This window comes from Fomitopsis serialis, assembly GCF_022376445.1.
Source record: "Fomitopsis serialis strain Sig1Antser10 chromosome Unknown B0H18scaffold_6, whole genome shotgun sequence".
In the NCBI taxonomy this organism is placed as follows: Eukaryota; Fungi; Basidiomycota; class Agaricomycetes; order Polyporales; family Fomitopsidaceae; genus Fomitopsis; species Fomitopsis serialis.
Window position 1 is genome coordinate 199664 of NW_025954966.1, and position 23108 is coordinate 222771.

Sequence of the window (23108 nt, forward strand, 5' to 3'; positions counted from 1 at the left end):
GACATCTACAAGTTCACGCCCCGTTTGCACTGCAGGAACGATGTCAGTATCTATCCCCACGGAACATGCCCACGTCGAGACGATGAACGAAACACGCTGCGTACCTCCTATGGGCGCATACTTGGTGTTACAGCTCGATGTCGATGATACGATTCGACGCTACAATGTCGATCCTCAAAGTGTTGCGGAGGAGACCAGGAAGATGCTCCCAAGCGATATTTGTGCTATATTCAGACGGTATGTGTCGAACAATGCTATTGGCTATTCTGTGAGTATTGATTGGTTTTAGGTCGCGGAACTGCCCATGCCCTTCAAATCTTCCCATAAAGTCCTTGTCCAATTTGTGGGGAAAGGGTTGCGCGCAGATGACTACGATGGATGCGTGACCTCCGATATGTGTACACCGATCGCACCTGCCTCCAGCCACCCGTCTGCACGCGAAGCCCTCAAGCCATTTCCCGAGTTCCCTTTCGACGATTGTTATCAGTATACATTCGTAACCGCGATTGTTCGCATCCCGAATCAGCGGTATCCCCGTCGTCACTTCATCGAACTGGATAGCCGTGATATTGTCATGCATTCGATGAGCATCACAGAAGACTACGACAAACACGTTGCCTTGAAGAAGGAAAGAGGTAGTGCGCAATCTCCAGACATTGTATGCGAATACTGACGACACCCACAGGGTTCCCTCTTGAGCCATATGAAGAAGACTGCTACCCCGCAGACAGCACATCTGACTACGGGCAGGAGGCTGGGGACGAACATCACTCCAGATATGGCACCGATACTGAGAGTGTTGGCAGCGCAGCCTCGTCCTTCGATGATGCGCTTGATGCGGATGACATGGCAGCCATATTCTTTAGCGGCGACGAAGCGTTCGAGAATCCGGAAGTTGACGATATTCCAGTGACAGTCAAGGCCTCGGTGAACCTCCACGAAATTGACGAGGTCATTGACCCGGCCGGGTTTCTCAAAGAAGAAGCCGACCTAAGACGGTGAGTGCCAGCTGCTCTTGATAGCACAACAATAATTTCTCACCATCACCGTGACTAGCATCATTCGAGAGGCGAAGGCTCGCACGATCAACGAGACCAAAAGCGAGAGGACACCCACCGCAGGAGACCCGGATGTGCAAATGTCAGACGAAACGGAACCAGCTGGGGGTAGAGACCAGCGTAGCATCATACCGCTGGAAGTGGATCAAGTTGGTCCCGGTGAGCAATTCGCACCTGATAACATACATATCGAATTTTGACACGAGGGACAGCCGCGGACGTTGGCGAATGTGTTGCAAAGGCTGAAAAAGAGGAGTCTCAGACATACCTAGGAACGGAGGGCGCAGAGAAGACCAGCTCTCCTCTCGTTAATCGTTGTCAGACTCTACGACGTTTCATAGGTCTGGGACGTTGCAATTGGTGGAAACGTACGCTCGCCAGTTTTACGGCACCATAAACACTGCTGACGACTATCATCCAGGCTCGTGCATCGCCCGGGGTCTCCGCCTTGTGCGCAGCAAGATATGCAAGGTTCTACGCGCTGTTGCTCGTGTAGTGCGCTTGCGCAAAGGCAACACACGGCGCTGATGTTTTAGCCTGCGCCTTTTGAACGTGTATTACTATGATACTTACTACTGTCCCGCGATACCCGCCGATACTGCCAGCTTTTGAACCGCTGACATAAAGACACCTGTGTCAATCCGTTCAGTCCTCCACTTCAATCGCAATAAAGTGCACTGGTAACGCTCCGACCTATGGCAACAGGAGTACTGACGACGTTGTCTGACCGTACTGCCGCCACTGTGATCACCGTGAACCACCTAGACAATGCATATATATTGTCAGTTGGCACAACGCTGTCCCTCAAGAGACCCAGAGAATCTACCCATATCCCATTACCGTGCTGCACACGTCCAGGTCTAGCCTATAGTTCAAAGTCCATCGAACCCCGATCGTCCGCCAACAACCTTGCATACTCCAAACACAATCTATACACATACGCTGTGACACCGCAGATGTTTAGCACGCAACCTAATTCTCGACCGCAGAGGTCTCACCTTCCATGTCCACGTGCCGCCCGACGGTGCGCTTCCACTGCTTGCCTGCCCGCGCGATGCGCCTCAGTCGGCGGTCGCCGTCAATTGGACGACGCAGCGCCGGAGGGGCGCCGAGCGCGGTCGAGTTGACAGCCTGTAGAGCGGACGGGGATGCACCCGAGAAGAACGCGTGGATATTGTAGATCTCCTGGTAGGACGGAGAGAGGGGGATGAAGTGCAGCCTGCCACACAACTCAATTTCTGGTTCTCACCGAAAAATCGGTCGGACTCACCAAGGCTGAATCCAATCGGAGTAGAACTCGCGGTAGACGGTCGACTTGACCACCGCACTGTCCGACTCCAAGAACCCGAAAAATCTGCCCGAGTAGCCCATACCGTCGACGTCGATGAGGTACTTGTGCCGCCAGTGGTTGCCGAGGCTCACACCGCCGTCGTCAAACCGGTGGGCGGCGATCAGGGCGTCGAGCCCACCGGGGAAGTTGTACCAGTCGACGACCTTCACGAACGCGACGTCCATGATCTCGTCGTTGAGCTCCGCCGTGGGCACCTCCGCGTAGACGTAGTGCGTCGACCCTGGCGGATCCGCGAAGACGAGCGTTCGGGTCGTGTCGGACTTGTCACTCGCCATGCGCACGAGTCTGATGCGGGGCGTGTCAGTGACGCGATACATTGAGTTGAGATCGACGTACCTGTGACGCTGGTATTGAGCGGCGAAGCCCGGTGGCGAGCTACCGCCACCAGTGGACGCGCCGCGCCAGAAAATATTGTCGCTCTTCATTTCCCAAGGCGTCTCCATCCCGTCCACTTCCTTGAGCTCCAGGTTCACAGGGTCGTAGCCATACGTATACCGTCTCGTCTGCCCGTAGTAGTAATGGCTCGGGATCCGGATGTCTGAGTACCCCGGGGCCTGTGCGGGCGAGAACACGGGGAAGAGCACGGGGATGGTGCGCCAGTCGGAGAAGAAGTGGCCCTGGTCGTAGTGCGCCCACGGGTTCTCGCAGAACGAGTAGTTCCGGCTCACGTCCGGCGCGAAGACGAACTCCTGCGTGCTCGCGGTGAGCTGGCTCGCGCGGTTGGTCGACGACGCGCGGAAGGAGCTGAAGAGACGGCGCGCGGGCGTGCCGGGGTCGCAGGTGCGGCGGTATGCCTCCCAGACGTTGCCTTCGCCACGCCAGTCGGGCGAGTACATGCCACTCAATTCAGCCTGGACGACATCTGGGGAACGTCAGCATTGTTAGCAAGTGTGTGACGCAGGATACCTCACCTGAGCCCGATGTAAGATTCGGACGTGCGCGCTGCTCCCACGGAACGAGGATGCGGCCCTCGGCCATGGCATTGATTGGAAAGTCCAAGTCTGGAAGCTGATACTGAGATTCATACCTGGCCGTGGGGTGATGAAGGCAGCACTCACTTTGTCTTGAAACTTTTCAATGATCTGTAGGAAGCCTCGCGCGCGTGCACTGACTGCTGAGGAGGCAGGACCATCTCTGATGTTTACGGCAGTAGCCTGGCCACTCCTGAGCCTGACCAGGTCGATAGACGGCAGGTTTCCTGCCTGTGGGTTGGGTACCGTGAGGCGATCTCCCGTAGCACGGGTGGAAGGCACAAACACACCAAGAACGCCCTCTCCCTCATCTGCTCGCCCGAGAGTGTCCAGAATGGTGTCAAGTCCTCGTTGATGTTATCATACTCGTCAATCATAACGACGTGGTTCTCCTGCGTGAACCGCCACCAGTCGTCGAACCCCTGCGGTGGGTTCCTCCCGTACCGTCGCTTGTACTCTGCGACAGCCTCCGCGAGGGTTTTGCTCTGCTTTGCCAGCAAGTCCCGATATTTTGTCTCGGCTTCAGCCATGAGCCTTGGTATCGGGTGCTCTGTGATCTCTGGCCGTGCGCGACCCTTTCCAAAGGACATCAGACTGGACGCGCTGGGAATGAGTGAGTTGTCCGGAAAACTCGTGTTCATCCTCTTCCGTGCGACCCATAGCCCGCCTTCGGTGAACGCGAGGATGACCACGACGAGGAAGAGAAGCCCTGCCCTGTTCCCGGAGAGACTCGGGCCATTGTACATTTTGCGCGCGAGACGCTAGACCGTCGTTGGTGTCGTAGAGTAGCCCTGATCCCAGCGTGAAAATGCGAGATTAGACGGTGCAGTCGCGTAAATACGGTAAAGGAGTGAGGGAGGCAGCTGGCTGAGAGCTTGAGTTGAGAGCCTTCTGGCAAGCAAATGTGTTAGATTAGAAAGTCTTTGAATACTATATCTACATTTACAAAATGGACAAGGGCATTTGGCACAGTGGTAGCGCGCACGCTTCGCATTGATTTGAAACCAATTCCTGCCTGCGTGAGGTCCAGGGTTCAATCCCCTGAATGTCCATTATCCTTTATTATTTTTGCCTCCAACTACTACCCCAGGATGTCATGCTTGACCTTCGCGATATCAACGTATATTAACCCTGATGTGTGCTCAAAATTTCTTCTCAACTCCGCTGACTATTAGTGCGCATTTTGCCTGGCAGCACATCTCAGCGGACATCCGCGTATGCTTCGGGACGCCAAATTGCACATACACGTATCTACCATAGGTCCGTACGTTCTGCGACGACTATCTTGAGCCTGCATCGCAGCCGCTGCGTCAACGTTACAACTAGTCAATTCGTCACGAATTTCGTGGTCACTCCCAGGTCCGAGTCTCCCAGAACATAACATAAGCGCCACCGACGTCGATCCACTGCATTGCACAGATGCCCATCCAAGGCGTGTACCTCCGTTAGCAAACCGACCCATAAGCATGAATCATGCCGCCGCGGCGATGATTCGTCGCCCGTATATTTATAGGGGGATTGGCTATCGACGATGACCGTTCTCGCTGGCTGTGGCCGCAACCACAAAACAGAAGGAAGGATGCTTTCCGTGCGCGTGTTCCTGGTAGCCTTGGTCGCGGGCCTTCATGTTCCGTGGTGCTAGCATGTGCGGAAGATTCGGAGGCGGGCAATACATGTACATCCACCCGTTGGGAGAGGGACAAGACGATACAGACCAGGTCCGTCTACCTCCGGTCGCCGAGGTGCGAACCGCTATTCGACTACCTTGAACACTCATGGACAGATCGAGGCTGCCGTTGCGCGATGCGATCATTATGGAACGACAGTCATCTCCGAGGGTGTCCACAACGTGACGAGGTAAGTGTGCTCGACGTTGCTAACGACTCATAGCGGGCTCACCAATGTACAGGAAGATGATGTGGGACCTGGTGAGGCCAGGGTTGACCTACATGGTTATCTGAATGTGCGCATTGACGTCACGCTGCTCGCCGCCCGCTGACCTGAAACCACAGTTCACAGCAAATCTGCCGTACTGGATGAACCCAGAAAACACATATCGTGTCGTGTATATCCAGGTGCTCCATTATTCCGCATCAGGCGGGAGCTCTTGCTAACAGTCTCTCTGCAGGACCAAGCATCGTGGTTCATTGTCACAGGGCGCGACTTCACTCTCGATGCGCATAACACCGGTGGGATCATTGGCAACGGGCAGTACTGGTGGAACTGGTATGGCACCTCTAGCCGGCTAGGCGGTGACGGGCGGCCTATCGCTTTCACGCTCTGGCGCGTCTTGTTGGGCGTCATCAAGGACTTCCGGATCGAGGGCCAGCCGTTCTGGTGCAATACGGTCGCGGAGTCCAAGGACGTGGTGTACGACGGGATGTATTGCAATGCGACGAACACGAATCCAGAGTACTATGGGTACAAGTGAGTAACATTCGGATAATGCTGCAGCTGATGTCACTTACATGCGTGTTGTAGCGTCGTTCCGAACACAGACGGTGAGTTCTGTCCCTGGACATGCGACGATGCACCGGGTCTGACTTAGGCTTAGGTATCGACACGTTCCGAGTGGACAATGTCACGATGCTCACCTGGGATGTCAGTTTTGAGTGCCAGACATTGACTGGTAGTCGTGATGGTCCTGACGGGTTGAATAGATGACGTTAGGAGACGACTGTCTTGCGATGAAGGGTGTAGGCAGCCTTACCACAGCTCGCAAAACGAAGCCTGACGGAACCATATAGAACTCCACAAATCTCTACGCTCAGAACATCACATGCCACGGCGGCAACGGGATCGCTGTTGATTTCCTCGGGCAATATGCAAATCTCGTACGTACCAAGATACAACGACCTCACTCGACGAAGGACCACTGACGCTGTGAGATGCAGTTTGACCGTGTCGAGAATGTGACCCTGAAAGACATTCGCGTAAGCAAACGTATACAACAACTCACTCGCGTTGATGTCTCCGTACTGTAGTTGCTGCATATCAATCCAGAGATCCAGCCGAACACATCGCCAAAAGTGCAGGTCGCAGATCTCACATTATCATGCGTTGTATGACTCATCTTTATTATCTTGCACATCTTTCTAAGTTGCCCTCTTTCTGGTACAACTTTCGTCCTGGGTCGCCACAGCTTTCTTTCTATTTGACATCTTCAACTCCCTCGCCACATCATGCAGCGGTGCTATTGGCCGAAAAGACATGCATCAGCGAAGGAAAGATAACGCACAGGCAATACAAGAAGTACGTACTGTCTCATACAAACAATTGGACCGAATGTCTATTTCAGTCACTGTCTTCACCCTTCAATGTACTCGGCTTGACCATACATTGTACATCACTGACAGATATTCGTGCCTGCGTATGCAGGTACAAAAAATATAATACACCGTTCACCCGCCGCGGAATAACTTACACACTTGCTTTACTACTGACGCGCTGACGAGACGAGACCGCGAGGTCAAAACCGAGAGAGAGAAACTGAGTCAACGGAAATGGGATGAAACGAGTCGAGCGCCAGACGTGGCGAGCCGACACTGGTGCGAGGGAGACGAGCAGATGATTGGGGTTGGAAAGATGGACGGAGTAAAGGGGACAGAACGAGTCCGAGTCGAGGGACACTGAGTCGAGAGAACGAATGAACTGCAAATAGAAGGCTTGAGCGATGGAGACGCGCAACAATGTGCGTCGGACAGCTGAACAACATCGCATAAGCACGACTACAAGATTTCAATATGAGCAGAAGAAGGTACTATATACACTCACCGAGATTCAAGCAGCGGAAGCGGCAGAGTTCTGGCGTTGAAGTCGAAGGCGGGCTGCGCGCTGTTCTTGCAGCTTGGTGACTGTCGAGGGGCCGTTCCGTGAGATCGCGGCAGTCGAATTCTGGACGCCTGGCCGCTTGATACCGAAGACGTTCCTGTCGCAAACATCAGTATAAATTGCACAGTATACACGGCACTTACTCGTTCCACCATGCGAGAGTATCGTCGCGCCACTTCTTGTCCTCGAAAAGGGACTTCATGTTCGCCCAAAACGCGGCGCCAATGAAGACACCATCATCCCGGGCCCAATCGTGAATCCCGTTGAGTAGGAAGCGAGCCTAGTACAAGATGTAAAGCGACATTGAATGACGCTCAGTTGGCACTCACCAGAAGAACTGTATAGCACAGACTATACTCATCGACACGGGTAATGTTGTATGTCTGGGCGACAACGTGGCGGCCACCCTTTCGTTTGGTGCCAAGGTTGTCAGCGAGTCGTGCACTGCTTGGTCCCTTGAAGAGGCACAGCCAGCACTAGGACGGTGAGGATCAGTGGCAGTGAATGGCATTGCAAGGGACCAGCAACGGCTCGACTTACCCTGAGCAAAAAAGCGGACTTGAGAAGGCCAAAGTCAAGGTTCTCTGGGTCGTACTCCGTCTCACTGTATGCGAGAGTCGGCCAATTGTCGTGATTGATTTCAAGTTTACGTGCGCCATTGCGGACCTCCTGGCAAAACCTGACAAGACATTAGTCGATGAACAATTAGAGTGAGTAGACGAACTTCTCTGGATCGGCATCAAACTCGTCGCGCAGATCACGCGGACACAACATGCGTGCCGTTGCATGACAGCGCCAGCCTCGAGACTCCTTTTCAAGCTTGGGGTCCGGGGTGTCTATGCCGTTGACACGGGGAAGATAATATAGTAGCTCGTATTTGAGCCGCGAGATGTCGTCGGTTCGCCCACTGTTCTGTGCTTTGTCGATCTAGAATTAGCACTCGGTGTCAACATGCAGATAACCGGTAGAGTCGGAAGCCAGTAAACAGAAAGTACTACTCGCCAAGTCGACCACAGCATTGATGTCAGTTTCGTCCCTGCGTTTCTGCAGCTCAGGGAGGATGCGCTTAATGGTGGGGCAGACAGTGATAAGTCGCTTGAAGGCCTCGAGTATGTATCGCAACTCGGACTTGGGCCTGTTGTAATGTTAGCAGAACAGAGTTGCATCCGAGTCTCGTACCGCGGATATGGATCTGGCACCTACATGTCAGCAAGATCGTCTTCACCGAGATCAGGCCCTTCGTCGGAGAGGTCGATATCTGGGTGTGCATGAAGCCAGCTCCCGACTTGCACAAGGTGCTCGGAATTCTCCAAGGGCCCTACCAGGCGCGGTATAGCCCGCACTTCCGTCCACAGGTCTTTGTAGGTTGGCTCGGCCCTTAGCCGGTGTTAGTGCCAGACATGTCCCTTTGTATCTAAATACGCACTTGCTCATATGCGCCAACTTCAAAGCCTCCTTGAGTCCCTTCATAAACTTCTTGTACTCGTTGCGGTCGAATGGCTTCGTCTTGACAGCCTTCTTCGTCTTGTCCCGACTTAGTCGGCCTGGGCGGTCGCGAGCTTGATTGGCTTGTTCATTAACTTCTGGCGTAGCGTCTAATTCCTGAGCTGGATCACTTTGCGTGCTGGGCTGCGGGTTTCTGGGAGTGGATTGGACTCGAGGAGCGATGGCAGTACTAGCCTGTGTCCTCGATGTCGAAGCCTGAGAGGGGACCGGTGCCGAGGTCCTGGGCCGCTTGCGACGATGCTCGTCTTCGCGGTCCTCACGTTCTTCTTCCGAATCCTGAGCTGACTGAGTTGCGATGTCTTTCTCCTTTTCTTTGCGCCTCTTCGACCTCTCGTGGGTGTGCGTGGACTTTGGCGGTCGTGGTGGCACTGGTGGTGTCGCCGGCCTCGGAGTTGGTTCACGAGATGTTGGAGGGGACGGTGTGTACGAGGCTTGTCGAGGCATGGTGGATGGTGGTTATGAGAGAAGAAGAAGCGGAGAGCGCATACAGTCAATCCGAAGCCTGGGACTGACTGTATGCGCCCACGTGATCGCGTGCAGTCGCGCGCCGGTGGCTGAGGACGCGGACTTGGGGTTTTGCTACACCCTGCCATGAGGGCTTACCTGCTCATTCTTGCCACTCTCTTCATGTCCTCGCTCGCAACCATCTGTCTGGGCTGCAAGCGCGACTACGAGACCAACAAAGCACTCAAGTTACATCGAAAGCGGTGCGCGAAGAGCATCACCTTCAACCTCTCAAAGCCTGTCACTGCAAAGCGTCCGCGGGATGACCTCGCTCCTGGGCCGGCGAAGGTCTTACACACGGAGGATTTAGCCGTTGTAGTTAGAGAGAGGGAGGCTATAAGGGATGCAGAGATTGAGGTGCGCATGCTCATTTGTATGTTAGGTTTTTCTTCGACTGATCGGTGGACCAGGCTGCTCCTCCACCCGAGTTCCAAGGCCAACCGTTAAGCGAGGATTATGGGACCTCTTCTGCGCGTCTACCCTCACCACCTCCTCAGGACGCCCCAGTGTCCCTCAGTCGCGCAGGCCGAAGGCACCGTGTACCGCGCCGCCTTCGCGACTACTTGCCCACCACTACCATCGGAATACCCTCTCACATCCCAGTACCACTCACTGTAGACAATGACAACGAGTCGAATGATAACCACGCTCCTCATGAGCATGATCCACCTGTGCACAATTCCGCTCAACGCTCCTCTGGCCCGCCGCCTGCACCAGCCAATCATGGTCCCACTTACTACCAGACCTCTCCTAACGAGTTCGGTGTCCTCCGCTGCTACCCCACCCGCCCGGTTGCTGAGCCTCAGGAGGCTACGAGCCTTCAGGAACTCAGTGATGCGCCAACATTATGCCCACCTGCTCAGGAACTCGACGGAACACAGGCGGTGCAAGGGTTTGGTGCGAGGGTTGTCAGGTCTCTGCGGAGCAGTCTGGAGACGGCGAAGGAGTGGTTCTATCCATTTCTAAACCCAACAGTATGCCGTCTCATGGCCTGGGCGAACACTGGCTCGAATCTCAAGTCAAATGTCGAGGTTCAGCGCCTGGTCGACGACGTGTTGCTTGCGCCCGACTTCGACCTCGAGGACCTTCGACGCTTTCGTGTTACACGGGAACTCGAGCGGCTTGACAGCATTGACAAGCCAGGCCATGTTTTCTCCTCATCGGATGGCTGGCATGAGACGTCCGTCAAGATCCCTGTTCCGAAGGAGGGTAGCAGATTCGCTTCCGAAGCTGCAGCACCAACGTTTGAGGTCGGTGAAGTCTTTGTCCGCAAACTCACCGAGGTTGTACGGTGTGCGGCCGAGGCGACGGACGCCTTCCGTTTCAACTGGCTGCCCTTCCGCATGTACTGGCATCGCATCAAACAAGGTCCCCTGTCTACAGAAGCCGAATCCGACTCTGGGAGCAACTCCGATGGGGTGCCTGAGTACGAGAATATTCGCATATTCTCAGATGTTCCGGACACCGACGCAATGATTGAGGAAGATGCGCGTCTTCGCGCGCAACCTCGGAATCCTGAAGATGGCCCTGAGGTTGAGTACGCCATCGCTCCTATCCTACTCTGGTCCGACTCTACGCACCTGGCGAACTTCGGTGGCGCTCATCTCTGGCCAATCTACGTCTATTTCGGCTGGCTCACCAAGTACATCAGAGGCTGTCCGACGAAGTTTGCAGCCCATCATCTGGCGTACATACCCTCCGTACGTTTTATTTGCCACATTAAAGCCTCTCGCTTCAATTCTGATACACAGTCTCTAGCTCCCTGATTCATTCCAGGACTGGTACCAGAACGTATTCGGCACATCTGCTACCGCCGAAACACTTCGCTTCTGCAGGAAGGAGCTTATGCATGCGATCTGGCGGCTCCTGCTTGATGAAGACTTCATGAAAGCGTACCATGAAGGCATGCTAGTGTTGTGTGGAGATGGCATCCTTCGACGCCTTTTCCCTCGGTTCTTCATCTACTCAGCAGACTACCCCGAGAAGTAAGTCATGATTTCCCGAGTCACACGATAGGCGTACCCGGTCGCTTTATTAATCAGCTTATGTACCACAGAGTCTTACTTGCATGCATCCGCTTTCTGGGACTTTGTCCCTGCCCTCGCTGCTATGTCAAGAAGGACGATGTTGTGGACATGGGCTCGAGTGCTGACAACAAAACTCGGCATAAGATCCGCGTCGACAGACCCGGACTTCATTCACTCATCAATCGCGTTCGAAACTGGGTTTTCAAGCAGGGCTACTCACTCACGAGCAAGTTTCTTCGTCGCATTATTGATCCTGTTTCCATTCTTCCAACACGTGTAAGTGTCTTTGTACATTGTGACCAAACTGGCATGCACTGATTCCAATGTAGAGCGCATTCTCGGAACGCCTAGCCGACACAGGCTTCAATTTCTACTCGTTATTTGTTCCTGACATCCTGCACGAGTTTGAGCTCGGAGTCTGGAAGGCAATCTTCATACATCTCCTGCGTATCTTATATGCAGAGGGTAAGGATCGCATTCAGATTGTCAATGAGCGGTGAGCGCTGTCATGCCTCGAGTGATATCCCAACTCTCTTTCCTTACTCCATCATATTCAGCTTTCGCAAAATCCCACCATTCGGACGCAGTACAATCCGACGATTCTCGCGCAATGTCTCTGGGCTGAAGCAAATGGCCGGGCGAGATTTTGAGGATATTCTGCAGGTAATATATCCCTATTACTCTTCCGATTTGAGGTCTTACAACTCCTACTAGTGTATCATGCCTGTGTTCGAAGGCCTGCTCCCTCCACCGCACGATGACCTCGTGATGAGCCTTCTCTTCACGCTCGCTTTCTGGCATGCACTCGCCAAACTCCGCTTGCATACTGAGGAAACAGTAGCGATCTTTCACGGCGTCACCTGGGAGCTCGGCAGGACTACTCGTGAGTTCGCCGCAACAACTTGCGAAGCTTACGATACCCAGGAGCTTCCAGCCGAGGAGGCAGCACGAGGCCGTCGAACAGCTGCTATGCGTGCAAAGAAGTCCTCTAGAAGCAAAAAGAAGGTGTCGTCATCGAAGGGTGCCACAAAGAATGCGCCTGGACCGAAGCGCAAGACGCTCAACCTTAAGACAGGAAAGTGGCACAGCCTTGGTGACTACGCATGGATGGTAGGCTGGTATGGGACCCATGATGTAGGAAACACGCAACAGGTGAGTTGTCTCGGTACACCATCCTTTGGTTTCTGTTTGAGCTAACACCATTTTCTCATGTACTAGGGGGAGCAGGAACACCGCCGTGTCAAGCGGTTCTACGTTCGGACGAACAAGAACAAGGCTGCACGTCAAATAGCCCGCCGCCAGCGCCGTGAACAGCTTTTGACTCGATTACTCGAGAAGGATAGACAACGACGTGCTGAACTTACAGCTGGAACTCAACAAGCTCGGCCTCAAGGCAACGACACTGCACAAAAGCAGTCATCATTGAATAAGACAGTAAACCGTCCTAGGAACGGTACACTCGCGGATACAGCACGTCGTCGAGCAGCCCTCTGGCTCTCAGAAGAGGACCCGCTTCCCTTCCATACCACTCCGAAGGATCGCTATCATATGTCAGACTCCGAACGCCATCACGAGAACATCTTCAGGTGGGCCAATGCTCGACTCGGGGATGATCCAGCTTTAAGGGTGTGTGCACGGTGTTTCAAGTTGTCGAGCTGGCATGGCATGCTAATACTAACCTATCACAAAAGAACTTTGTTCCGAACCTCAAAGACCATCTTCTGTCTCGTCTTACAGGACGTGAGTACGATGGCGACGAGGATACCTTTGGCCCGGATGAGCACGATACCATACAGTTTGTCAATGACCGCATCTACCTCCACAAGGCCCTCCGTATCAATTACACAACCTACGACATGCGTCGCAGCCAGGACTCCATCAATCCACGCAGGCAGGCGGACGTCATGCTCCTCGCACCACACGAAGACGATGGAGACTCGCAAGCGAACGCCCATCCCTACTGGTATGCCCGAGTCATCGGGATCTTTCATGTGAACGTGAAGCACCGCGGGCTTCTTTCGCGATGTAAGGATGTCCAGCGCATGGACGTTCTCTGGATTCGTTGGTTTGGTCGCGACCTCAGTGAACCCGGGGGTTTCAAGGCTCGCCGCCTCCATCGCGTAGGCTTCATTGATTCTGACGAACCTAACGCTTTTGGTTTCCTCGACCCTGCACAAGTGCTTCGCGCAAGCCATCTCATCCCGGGCTTCACACATGGCAAGACCACAGAGTACCTCCCACCTTCGATAGCTCGTCAACCTGAGGACAACGACGAAGACTACATATATCATTATGTCGGAATGTGAGTACTACAATCATCTCATGCATTGTGTCTGCTCACTGTATGACAGGTTTGCTGACCGTGACATGGTCATGCGGTACCTCGGTGGCGCAGTTGGCCACAAAGGCCTGCCATCGAACCGTATCACCATCCAGCATCTGATAGACAAGGTTCGCAGGTTCATTCACCGCTGCTCTCAAACCCGAAGCATTCGATACCCAAAGGAGACCTTGAACGATGCGCTCGTGGACAAGCTTTGGGCAGACACAAATGCGCCAAGTGCCGACTCGCCGGATGTACCCAAGAACGACGCGATGGCTGGTGGCGACGCCGAGGATTCAGACACGGAGGAAGAGGATGCAGTACCAAGTGACGAAGAAGACTTTGGGTATGGCTGGGACTATCCTGAAGATCAAGAAGATGACGAGACAGCAGGCGAGGAGCCAGTGGACGAGCAAGAGGTAGATGACGAAGCGGAGCTTGGGCCGGAAGACGACTATCCTCAGGATGATGATGAAGATGACGGCGAAGGCTATGCGCCGCTCTGATCGAACAGTGAGTGAGCACGTTGCTGTAGTAGTCACTCTCCGTATTTACATCAAGCTGAAATGACGTTCTGCGACTAGCCTACATGGCGTACTACCCGACGTGGCAGAGGCTATCATTCTTGTATCCTGGAAGTGACCGGCTGTGTAGAAGATTCCCCGCCGTACTCTTACTAGTGGTGCGTCCGAGTCGAGCACCGAGTCTCACCGCCGCCGCGAGGTCACTTGTACTGATTGTATTTGCAGTGCTACTTACAAGTGTATTATCCCCACGATGCAATCTGACATGCAGAGCATATTTACCAAGCCGATGAGATGTATCGCAACACAAAGGATGACACGGAAATCCGAGGTTGGGCTTCGCTCGCCAACTGCGACAGTTGCGCGCGGCCTGCGGGCGCCTGAGCCTCGTCGCGGCGCTGCGAAGCGCCCGCCCGCACGGCTCGACGCGCGCGGGCATTGTGTATGGGGGATCATTCTCTAAGGTATGGAATTCTGACGGATGTCTAATATTGTGTATCTAATGTGTCTCTGTCAATTTTCAGGACCCTCACGTAGGATGTGCTCATGCTACAGCATGAGCAATGATCTCACTTGGGCGGGCGCTTGACTTCGAGTCGCGCGCGTCGTCTCGCCGCGCCTGAGTGGCTGGACTCGCACAGCCTTCAATATGCGTAGGCCCGTAAGTGCCTGCAACGTCCCCGTTTCCGACCAAATTCTATTTTGGTAGGTCGGCAGATACCTCAGGAATGGTGTCGTACATGACTGTTACACGCCGCGCTGCCTGAAACGAATTCCTAATTGAATTTAGTTCGGAGATCGCGCTGACATGCTGACCTCAGTCACTGTTAACTAGTCGCGCCTCGCCCGACTCTGTACACAACAATCCTTATACTAGTCTCTCTAGACGAATTAAGTGTCTTCTCTCGCTGTCCGTGCCCATCTTCAAAGCGGCGCTGAGAGGGCCAATTCTCTGCGCATGTCTTCGCACTTCTGGTAAGTTGTCGAATTACAATGACATTCCGGAAAGCTGCTTACATCCAAACTCACGTCTTGGGGTCTTCGAATTCTCTCCAGTTATCTTGGGAGCGAATACTAAATCTTACGAGGTGAGCAATATAACTCACCGCTTGTGAGATCATTATCCGGCGCTTTTGCTGATGCATGGGCAGTGCGGTACGTGCCACGGCTTGTCACAGCGAACAGCTTCTTGATTGCCGCATGTCAGGTTTATTTCAAGTCCTGGTCCGGCACAACCATCGGTCACCCTCCCGACAATGGCGGTGGAGGTGGAGGTAGGTGCAAGTTTGCTGAATCGTGAGGCAGAAAGCTGACACACGGCTGACGCAGGCCTTGTCACGAATGTCACCATCCGCAACGCAGAGTTGTATAACGTCTCTCTGCCTATCCATGTCTATCAAACCAATGGAGCACACCCGTATGTACCTGTCGTCAGCGTGCGGGTTGAGCGAGATTGACGTGTTTTCAGAGGCGACTCACCATCAACACTGCAATTTGCGAACCTGAGCTTCTACAACTTTACGGGTACATCGTCGGGCAGTACCAGTACGTGCTCCCCTTGGCGCCCACCTGCGATTCGGCGTCGCTAACGGACTGGCAGTTGTTGATATAGCATGCAGCCCTGCTGCGCCGTGTCCTGGAATGGTGTTTGACAATATCAACATCACCGTGAATACCGGAGCAGAGCCGATGTATACCTGTACGAACGTTGTTAGCCAGCAGGGACTGTCTAGTACGTGATCCCATGCAACATGCATTTCAAGTCATTGAGAATAATGTTAGGCTGCAACACTACCTCGACATGATACGTTGAGATACGACTACAGATCGACTTTTGGTTTTGAGTGCTACACGCGGCCGAGCTTGTGTCTGTAATACGTGGGGCGGGCAGTCAAGTACCTAGACATGTTGAGATCTTACTCACTTTGCAATTGATATTTGTTGATTCATCCCCCTATATGCACTGGCAGACGGTCAAATGAGCGTGTCATCGTATCATTACGGATAGTTCTATCTTTTGTACAAGTGCATCCAAGACCCTAGACCCACAAGCAATAAGTACGCACGAGCCCCAACACGACCCCCGAATAGCCACTATGTAGCGAATATACCGATGATCCTGAATGGCGGAATGCTGCGATCGTCTTCCTCGCCCATGAGCTGGCACTCCACGAAGTGCGGTCCCTTCTCGACATAATGGTCGATGATCTCCAATCTACAAGCAGCGTGAGCTGATAGACTAAAGCCATGCGACTGACCACTTACGCTGGTGTCGGCTCGCCGACCTGCGCCGCGTTCTCTATCACGACCGCCCCGCCGTAATTATCGTCCACCCAGCACTCTACCGCGCTGCCCAGGCCTATTGTGTCCGTCGGCTCCTTGATGTAGTACACCCCGACATCGCCCGCGCTTGTCTGGATGCTCACCCGCAACTTACTCGTCGGCAGGCTCGAGTAGAAATAGTGCGCGTGCGATGAGAGGTCGGCCGAACCGGCACGAGGGTGGTACGCCGCCCAGCCCGATCCTGCGAAGAGCGCCTGGGGGAGCGGGTTGATCAGGTCGTTCGCGGACACGCAGTACGGCGCGACCTCGACGAACGGGTGCGCGACGAGGTCCGCGGGGCGGGTGTTAATGCGCATCGGCGGCACGCGCAGGTTGGCATGGAGCGAGGGCGCCTTCACCGCGACCTCCGCGAGGCGGTTCATGACAGGGTTCGGGTTCGCCGCGGCGCGGCCTTCACCGTCCTCCGGCACCGCGCCCGCTGCACCCTTGCGCTGCGCGACGCCGCCGAAGAGCCCACGCGCGTCCGTCGGCTGTTTCGCGTTGTTGTCCGCGAAGATGGGCGTGGCGAGCGCGGGGAGCAGCTCGTGCGACGTGCCTGTGAGCGCGCCCCAGGCGGCGCAGATCTGCGACTGGAAATAGGAGATGAGCACGTCGGCGATGACCTCGTGGCCGGGTGGGCTCGCAAGGATCGGGTCGACAAAGTACTGGTAGACCGACGAGGGGTTTGACATATAATTCGGGTATAGCAGTGGCTTCACGCTAAGACGTAACGTTAGGGGTGTTCTGGAGCGCTAGGATGGAGACCAACCTGACATGAGGGACATCGTAAAACTGGGCAACCAGCGTGTGCCAGTGGTCGGGGCTACCGAACCCACTGCTCTGTGCTACCTGAGGGCTAAAGTACCCAAGGATGAGCACAGCTGGCTGGTCAGGCCGAACAAGGATGGAGCGAATTAGCAGCTCGAATTCGTTCATGGCTACCTGATCGCTGGAAACACGTTAAATAGCGATTCACGTTTGCAAGGGGCCCGTATGGCTCACTTTGCATCCGCTACGTCCAACTCGACAATGACCAGGTCCGCGACGTCGGGGATGTGGTGGGCATGGCAGAAAGCGAAGTAGGCGGAGTTGGTGCGCCGCATCGCGCCGTTCGTGAGCTCGGAGGCAGGGTGAGGGAATACGGTGTTCCACCAGTTAAAGAACCTTGACGGGTAGCAGTGCGGTGACAGTGGGTCATTCCCGGCGCCATGGCAAGCAGACACTGAGGAATAGGGCAGATAATCAGTATACTACGAAGCGGGTACGGGGAGCGAGAGTCAGGGAATAGTGTCTATAGCAAGAAACTTTGAGTGCTGTGACTTGACTGGGCAAAGCAGCGGTAGGACCGTGACTCCTGGGCACTCGACGCGCTCATTCAGATTGCGCGGTATATAGCATCTATGATTAACAGTCCCACCGACTCACGCCCACGGAGAAGACTTCATTGGACGCGTCAGGGCGCACCAGCTGTGACCATACAGCACCCGTTTGCACAGGCAACGAGAGGGCAGGGTGAATCGTAGACTCGTGGTGTTCGCGCAGTGAAGGTTTCCAGCCGTTGTAGAAACGATAGGCCGGCCTGCACCGGGGGAAGTGTGGAGCTGGGATTTGGGCCGAAGATCGCCGTGAGCAAGACTGACGTTAAAGTCGAGTTAGAGAACACATCTCTGAGCGGCAACGGTGGACTCTGGCCAGTGCGTGACTTCGCCAACCATCGGCCGCCTCGCCAGCCAAAACCCCGCTCCACACACCCCGCGCACAAGCAGTCTTTCGCTTCTACAACAGCTGTCAAGAATGATATTCCATAAAGACACTCACCAGACCCGCCAACTACACTAATCGTCACTGGGAGACCCGAGAGTGCCTTGTTGACCACGCGCTGTATCCGTGCGCCGCTTCCGAGGTGGAACCTGGTCTTCGAAAGCGCAACCACGTCGTATTTCGACGCGATCCCATCGCCAGGCCCGAATGCAGGACAGAACGCGAACGGCGACTCTCCTGTGTCAGAGACATTCAGATAGTTCTTCGGGCGTAGGTCACCGCTCAGCAGTCGGTGTCGTGCATTCTGGTTATCGCCCGGCAGAATGGAGCGAGTGAAGAGAATCAGGAAGACGAAGAGCGCGAGGATGAGCCATATTCGATTCGTGACACCGAGGCTTTTCTGGTTGAGGCGGGAAGGGGCCTTCTCGTCGGAGCCCATGCGTGCAGGGGGCGATATGTGAGGGTGTCCTTTGCCTGTGCGCCGCTGCATATACGCGCGCCGACGCTGCCAGAGCGAACCGCTTGGAGAGAGGATGGTGATGGTGGTCGGGAGCAAAGGAGGGGGAGGGGCCAGCGAACCGCTGGAGACAGGAACGGCCATCAGCCACCGTTAGTGGCTGCAGGAAGTGACTGTCAGGCTCCTGCTTTCCTCCGCCCATCACCTCTCCTCGCTTGCCCTCTAATTCCACGTCGCTCTTTGGCCTCGTACGAAAAGTAGCGTATGTCCTGAACGTGGAGAAACGAGGACAACAGACCATCGCGGCGCATACCTGGCAACACTCTGGGTCAAACAGCGATATTCTAAGGTACGAAGTTTGAAGGTATTGCCGACGTCTGTCTGGCGAGACAAGGCACCTCACAGCGCGTCTCACACGAACAGTAGCTCTGTGCATAGCTTGAGCAGCAACCCCATCATCGCTATCCTCATATCGACTGGTACTTGGTGTCGAAGATGCAGCCGAAGAGCACCAACCCTCTGAAACGTCTACCCACCTGGGTGTCACTTTCTATTGGCGTATTTGTAGGGCTCATGGTGGCAAGGTTGTTCACATCAGATGTGAGTCGTCTCTATCCCGTTAGGCTACCTTCAAGAAGCCGCACATACGCGAAGGATGTAAGGCCGGTGTGTACCAAGGCTTACATCCTCCGCCTGTACGCGACTTAAGGTGTGGAGGCCTAACGATATGGGCATAACTATCAATCCTATACAACTGCCTCTGACCACGGTATAGCCAGCACCTGCATCCTGGCGAGGAAGCCGTACACCCTCAGCCTACCACCCATCCCGCGCCCGACAACCGATCACGCTTCCGACGCTCGAGCAGCGCTTCCGGGTGCTCGAGCTGCTCACCTCGCTCTCTTCGCACTACACCAGGGAATGCACGCGGAACGCGCAGCCTATGTACAAGGAGCAGGCGGAGGAACGGTACGCGTCGCTCATCGGGCACGAGTCACCCACCCGTTCGTCCTGGCTGGACACGCTCGGCCTCGGCCTCGGTGCTGGCGTGGAGGGCGACTACGTCCCACCGACGCCCCGCGGCCTGACGCCAGACACGCACAAGTACTTCTTCGCGATCAACCTCTACAACTCCTTCGACATTATTCCGGACCTGTTTGCGACGCTCTTCCGCGTCGCGGCCATCCTCGGGTACAACAACGTGTACGTGTCGATCTACGAGAACGGCTCGACGGACCAGACGAAGGCGCTCCTGCGTATCTTCGATTCGCTCTGCCGGTCCGTCGGCCTCCGCGTGACGATTCGCACGTCGATGCGCACGCGCGGCGCGTTCAACCACCGCATCGAGTACCTCGCGGAAGTGCGCAACGCCGCGTTCGTGCCGCTACACGAGCTGCGTGACGCGGAGAACGAGTACTTCGACAGCATCATCTTCATGAACGACGTCCTGCCCTGCGTAGACGACCTCCTCGAGCTCATCTGGCAGAGCCGCCGGAACAACGCTGGCATCACCTGCGCGGCGGACTACATGTACCACGAAGAGCTCGTCAGTCCTACTCTTCTTATTCATTACCACGGCTGACACCCATGTAGGGCCATCCCGTCTTCTACGACAACTGGGTCGCGCGGGACATCAACGGGACCGCGCTCGAGAACGCGCCCTTCGAGGCGATTTTCCACCATGGCGCGTCGCAGGACCGCTTCCAGCGGCACCTCCCGATTCAGGTGCAGTCCTGCTGGAACGGCATCGCAGTGCTCGACCCCGCGCCATTCTACTCGCCGCCCCACGTCCGCTTTCGCATGGCGCGCATCGTCGACGGCGAGTGCTCCGCGAGCGAGTGCAGTCTCATCTGCAACGACTACTGGGAGGCGGGCTACGGCAGGATCCTGATGGTCCCGCGCGTCAAGCTCGCGTACGACTCAGTGGGTGCCCTTGTTCCTTGGTGTCCTTGTGGCGCTGCTTCCGTTCTGGTGGCTGACACTCGTCAATGCAGCGCGTATACGACATCATCCATCCCGCGCGCCGAAACCTCACTGCGATCCGAGGGTACGTCCGGCTGGGCGGGCTGCCTGACAACCCGCGCACGGACCCGCAAGACCGCGCATGGTTCGGGCCCCATGACCGGCTCTTCACTGACGAGGAGCACATCCCGCTCGACTTTGTCCCTGGCCCTGATTACGGTGCGCATACCAGCGTCAATTACAGGGTGCTCACGCTGATTGCTCTTCCGCTAGTGTGGTGCTGGGGCTGGGACGGCGCGGGCGATCTGGACGGGCCTGACGTGGACCCTATCTGGGAGCGCATGCCCAACAAGTCGATGGGCCCGGAGGCGGTCAGGATTCGGCACGACAGGAGCATGAACCTGCCGTACCCCTAGTGTACGTCCTTGCCTTGTAATCATCGTTCTGTTGTTATCGTATCTCCGTCTGGGCTCTCGGCGCATCAATGTACATACCCCTCAGTATTCCATATAGATTGCATGACTTGCTGGTATGGAACGCATGGACGGGATGAAACCACGCGGGTGCAGACAGAATGGAAGTGCGTTTTGATGCTCGACATAGCATAGGGCAATATGGAGTGCAGCGTAGTGCGTAAAGTGCATGATGGCGTGTACGGCCTGAATGGCCGGAATCGACTGACCCAGTCTCCCCCTCCCCTCTCTCCTGGTCACCGAGAATAGAATACAGCGCTTACTCGGCGTCAACAACCACTGTCTCAAGACCCTGGGAGTGAAGCATAGTTAGATGGGAGGGGGGATAGATATTGACATAGCGACGCACCTTGAAGGACTCTACCGGTACGAAGCTCGCGTAGGTGTAGAGCTTCTCCTTCGCATTCTCCTCGTCATTCCGCTTGCCTGCATACGCATCCACCCGTCAGTACACCCTGGCATTCCCACTCAACAAGTCGTACGCACGCTCAAGCTTGACGCGGATCCGGTGCGGTGGCGACTTGATACCGCGCTCCCAGAGCTGCTGGTTGAGGCGGGGGTCAATGCGGACGTCGGTGGTGCCCATCGCCTTCTGGGCGAAGTCGACGACGGACTTGACGGCGTAGGGGGCACGCTTCTTGAAGGAGCGGCCGTGAACACGCTTGTGGAGGTGGATGGTGTACTCGCGTGTCACAACATCCTGGAGGGCCGAGCGCGTCTTGCCAGTCTGCGAAGGAGTTCGTAGACCTGGTTAGACGAGACGCATACGCCAGTGCTCGTCGGGACTGAACGCACCTTTTTCGTGGAGGTCTTGGAGGGGGCCTGCGCAGACAACGACGATGAGGACTAGCACACAATCGGGGACGGCGAGGACGTACCATGTCTTGCGGATGTCGGTGTCGGTGAGCGGGCGGTGGACTTCGGCGCAAACAGCGTGCAGCCACTTTGGCCGTGTTTGTGTGCGGTGGCGTGGAGATTAAGGTTCGGGTGGCTGAGCCAGCTGTACAGTTTTACGATCACTCGCACATACTATATCGGGCAGGGATCTCGGCCACCTTAGCACTCGACAAGCCCTCCTTACTGTGTATGGGCCGTAATGCCCTAGATCCTTGTTCAGAGGTATGCTAGAACACCTCAGGAATACGAGAAAAATAATAGAAAAAATTCAGCATCATTGAGTGGAGCTCAGTACACAAATTTCTCGTTGAGAGTAGGGTGAGCCACACAGACTAGGAAGTCGGCCACACCCTTGGAAATAGCTCACTACATTGAAGAGGCCCATCTGCATGGACTGTAATCCTTGAAGATATATTCAAGTATATGATTCTGATTTTTTCCAGGCCGCAATGCGCCAGAATCCGAGTGAGGTACCCAGTCATGGGCGAGGGGTTCGGGATCCCAAGCCACTGCTTACCAAAAATGGGTATCATCGGACAAGATGATTTTTCCTGCACCCGAATCTTGGTGTATTGGCTTGAAAGTTTGTACAGGCAGTAAAGGAATGTATAGAATCATGATACAATTTATTTCATGGCTGTAGAGTAGGTGGTAATTGGATGAGACTCGAGTGACCGACTACCTAGGGTGGCCGAGATCCTGACCCGATATAGTACGGATGCATCGGGCCGAGATCTCAGTACAACAACCTGTTGACGGCTTCGGGACGGCTTCGCTGAGGGCACACAATGCGATTCTACGTCGGAAGGTGAATATTTACATATATCGCTGAGTACTACTGGTCTGCTTGGCTTGTGGGTAGCTCGCGTCGAGCTCAAAGTGCTTGACTGAACCATCAGTGCGCTGGATATTGCACTACAGAGCATTGTTCAGTGCCGCCTTGTTCCGAATCAAACTTGCAAAACTACGTTCCTTTAGTATATGCACACAACGAATTTGATCCATGCTACTCGACGGTAAAGGTTATTCAGCCGGTCATTACAGTACGAGTCTGATAGCCCTGACACGGGAGTTGTAATACATGCTCAAGATGCCTATATATCGTTCTCTGGGCCATTGCACTTTTACTGATAGCGGTGCC

General features: G+C 55.0%; 9 protein-coding genes and 1 non-coding gene across 10 annotated transcripts; 6 read left to right on the forward strand and 4 right to left on the reverse strand.

The window, feature by feature from the left end:
* Nucleotides 1-124: 124 nt before the first annotated feature.
* Nucleotides 125-1670, forward strand: B0H18DRAFT_546522 (uncharacterized protein). The gene is made up of 6 exons (XM_048038549.1): nucleotides 125-237; nucleotides 290-635; nucleotides 686-998; nucleotides 1057-1217; nucleotides 1271-1426; nucleotides 1480-1670. Exons 2-6 carry the CDS (start codon nucleotides 305-307, stop codon nucleotides 1584-1586), a joined length of 1068 nt encoding a protein of 355 aa, XP_047898243.1. The 5' UTR covers nucleotides 125-237; nucleotides 290-304; the 3' UTR covers nucleotides 1587-1670.
* A 253-nt stretch (nucleotides 1671-1923) lies between these two features.
* On the reverse strand, nucleotides 1924-4126 carry B0H18DRAFT_869871 (capsular associated protein; the record flags this gene model as incomplete). Its single annotated transcript, XM_048040051.1, has 7 exons — nucleotides 1924-2000; nucleotides 2057-2277; nucleotides 2329-2694; nucleotides 2746-3271; nucleotides 3321-3417; nucleotides 3468-3611; nucleotides 3671-4126. 7 exons carry the CDS (start codon nucleotides 4124-4126, stop codon nucleotides 1924-1926), a joined length of 1887 nt encoding a protein of 628 aa, XP_047898244.1.
* A 211-nt stretch (nucleotides 4127-4337) lies between these two features.
* On the forward strand, nucleotides 4338-4432 carry B0H18DRAFT_t40. Its single transcript has one exon. It is a non-coding gene; the product is annotated as a tRNA-Ala (tRNA).
* A 573-nt stretch (nucleotides 4433-5005) lies between these two features.
* Nucleotides 5006-6448, forward strand: B0H18DRAFT_1114924 (pectin lyase fold/virulence factor; the record flags this gene model as incomplete). The annotated part of the gene is made up of 11 exons (XM_048033185.1): nucleotides 5006-5098; nucleotides 5164-5237; nucleotides 5290-5332; nucleotides 5393-5455; nucleotides 5509-5807; nucleotides 5862-5881; nucleotides 5935-5981; nucleotides 6041-6076; nucleotides 6128-6214; nucleotides 6275-6313; nucleotides 6365-6448. 11 exons carry the CDS (start codon nucleotides 5006-5008, stop codon nucleotides 6446-6448), a joined length of 885 nt encoding a protein of 294 aa, XP_047898245.1.
* Nucleotides 6449-7160: 712 nt separating this feature from the next.
* On the reverse strand, nucleotides 7161-9186 carry B0H18DRAFT_1207722 (uncharacterized protein; the record flags this gene model as incomplete). Its single annotated transcript, XM_048036229.1, has 8 exons — nucleotides 8638-9186; nucleotides 8415-8588; nucleotides 8223-8346; nucleotides 7936-8138; nucleotides 7752-7890; nucleotides 7541-7687; nucleotides 7355-7491; nucleotides 7161-7308 (listed from the first exon to the last, which is right to left on the reverse strand). Exons 1-8 carry the CDS (start codon nucleotides 9159-9161, stop codon nucleotides 7161-7163), a joined length of 1596 nt encoding a protein of 531 aa, XP_047898246.1. The 5' UTR covers nucleotides 9162-9186.
* A 703-nt stretch (nucleotides 9187-9889) lies between these two features.
* B0H18DRAFT_927812 (uncharacterized protein) lies at nucleotides 9890-14382 on the forward strand. Its single transcript, XM_048041662.1, has 10 exons — nucleotides 9890-10921; nucleotides 10980-11206; nucleotides 11278-11524; nucleotides 11578-11744; nucleotides 11806-11911; nucleotides 11963-12253; nucleotides 12305-12400; nucleotides 12467-12874; nucleotides 12940-13550; nucleotides 13600-14382. Exons 1-10 carry the CDS (start codon nucleotides 10208-10210, stop codon nucleotides 14075-14077), a joined length of 3345 nt encoding a protein of 1114 aa, XP_047898247.1. The 5' UTR covers nucleotides 9890-10207; the 3' UTR covers nucleotides 14078-14382.
* Nucleotides 14383-14679: 297 nt separating this feature from the next.
* On the forward strand, nucleotides 14680-16050 carry B0H18DRAFT_979850 (pectin lyase fold/virulence factor). The gene is made up of 7 exons (XM_048044422.1): nucleotides 14680-15183; nucleotides 15230-15232; nucleotides 15302-15369; nucleotides 15425-15512; nucleotides 15564-15640; nucleotides 15696-15827; nucleotides 15878-16050. Exons 1-7 carry the CDS (start codon nucleotides 15089-15091, stop codon nucleotides 15898-15900), a joined length of 486 nt encoding a protein of 161 aa, XP_047898248.1. The 5' UTR covers nucleotides 14680-15088; the 3' UTR covers nucleotides 15901-16050.
* A 14-nt stretch (nucleotides 16051-16064) lies between these two features.
* Nucleotides 16065-18737, reverse strand: B0H18DRAFT_979853 (uncharacterized protein). The gene is made up of 5 exons (XM_048044423.1): nucleotides 18236-18737; nucleotides 17420-17639; nucleotides 17187-17366; nucleotides 16361-17137; nucleotides 16065-16310 (listed from the first exon to the last, which is right to left on the reverse strand). Exons 1-5 carry the CDS (start codon nucleotides 18666-18668, stop codon nucleotides 16190-16192), a joined length of 1731 nt encoding a protein of 576 aa, XP_047898249.1. The 5' UTR covers nucleotides 18669-18737; the 3' UTR covers nucleotides 16065-16189.
* A 393-nt stretch (nucleotides 18738-19130) lies between these two features.
* B0H18DRAFT_870021 (capsular associated protein) lies at nucleotides 19131-21013 on the forward strand (the record flags this gene model as incomplete). Its single annotated transcript, XM_048040062.1, has 5 exons — nucleotides 19131-19235; nucleotides 19411-20181; nucleotides 20229-20558; nucleotides 20630-20816; nucleotides 20871-21013. The coding sequence occupies 5 exons, from the start codon at nucleotides 19131-19133 to the stop codon at nucleotides 21011-21013; spliced, it is 1536 nt and encodes a 511-aa protein (XP_047898250.1).
* A 286-nt stretch (nucleotides 21014-21299) lies between these two features.
* On the reverse strand, nucleotides 21300-22015 carry B0H18DRAFT_979863 (60S ribosomal protein L31). Its single transcript, XM_048044424.1, has 5 exons — nucleotides 21949-22015; nucleotides 21866-21892; nucleotides 21557-21797; nucleotides 21420-21496; nucleotides 21300-21362 (listed from the first exon to the last, which is right to left on the reverse strand). Exons 1-5 carry the CDS (start codon nucleotides 21949-21951, stop codon nucleotides 21330-21332), a joined length of 381 nt encoding a protein of 126 aa, XP_047898251.1. The 5' UTR covers nucleotides 21952-22015; the 3' UTR covers nucleotides 21300-21329.
* Nucleotides 22016-23108: the final 1093 nt, after the last annotated feature.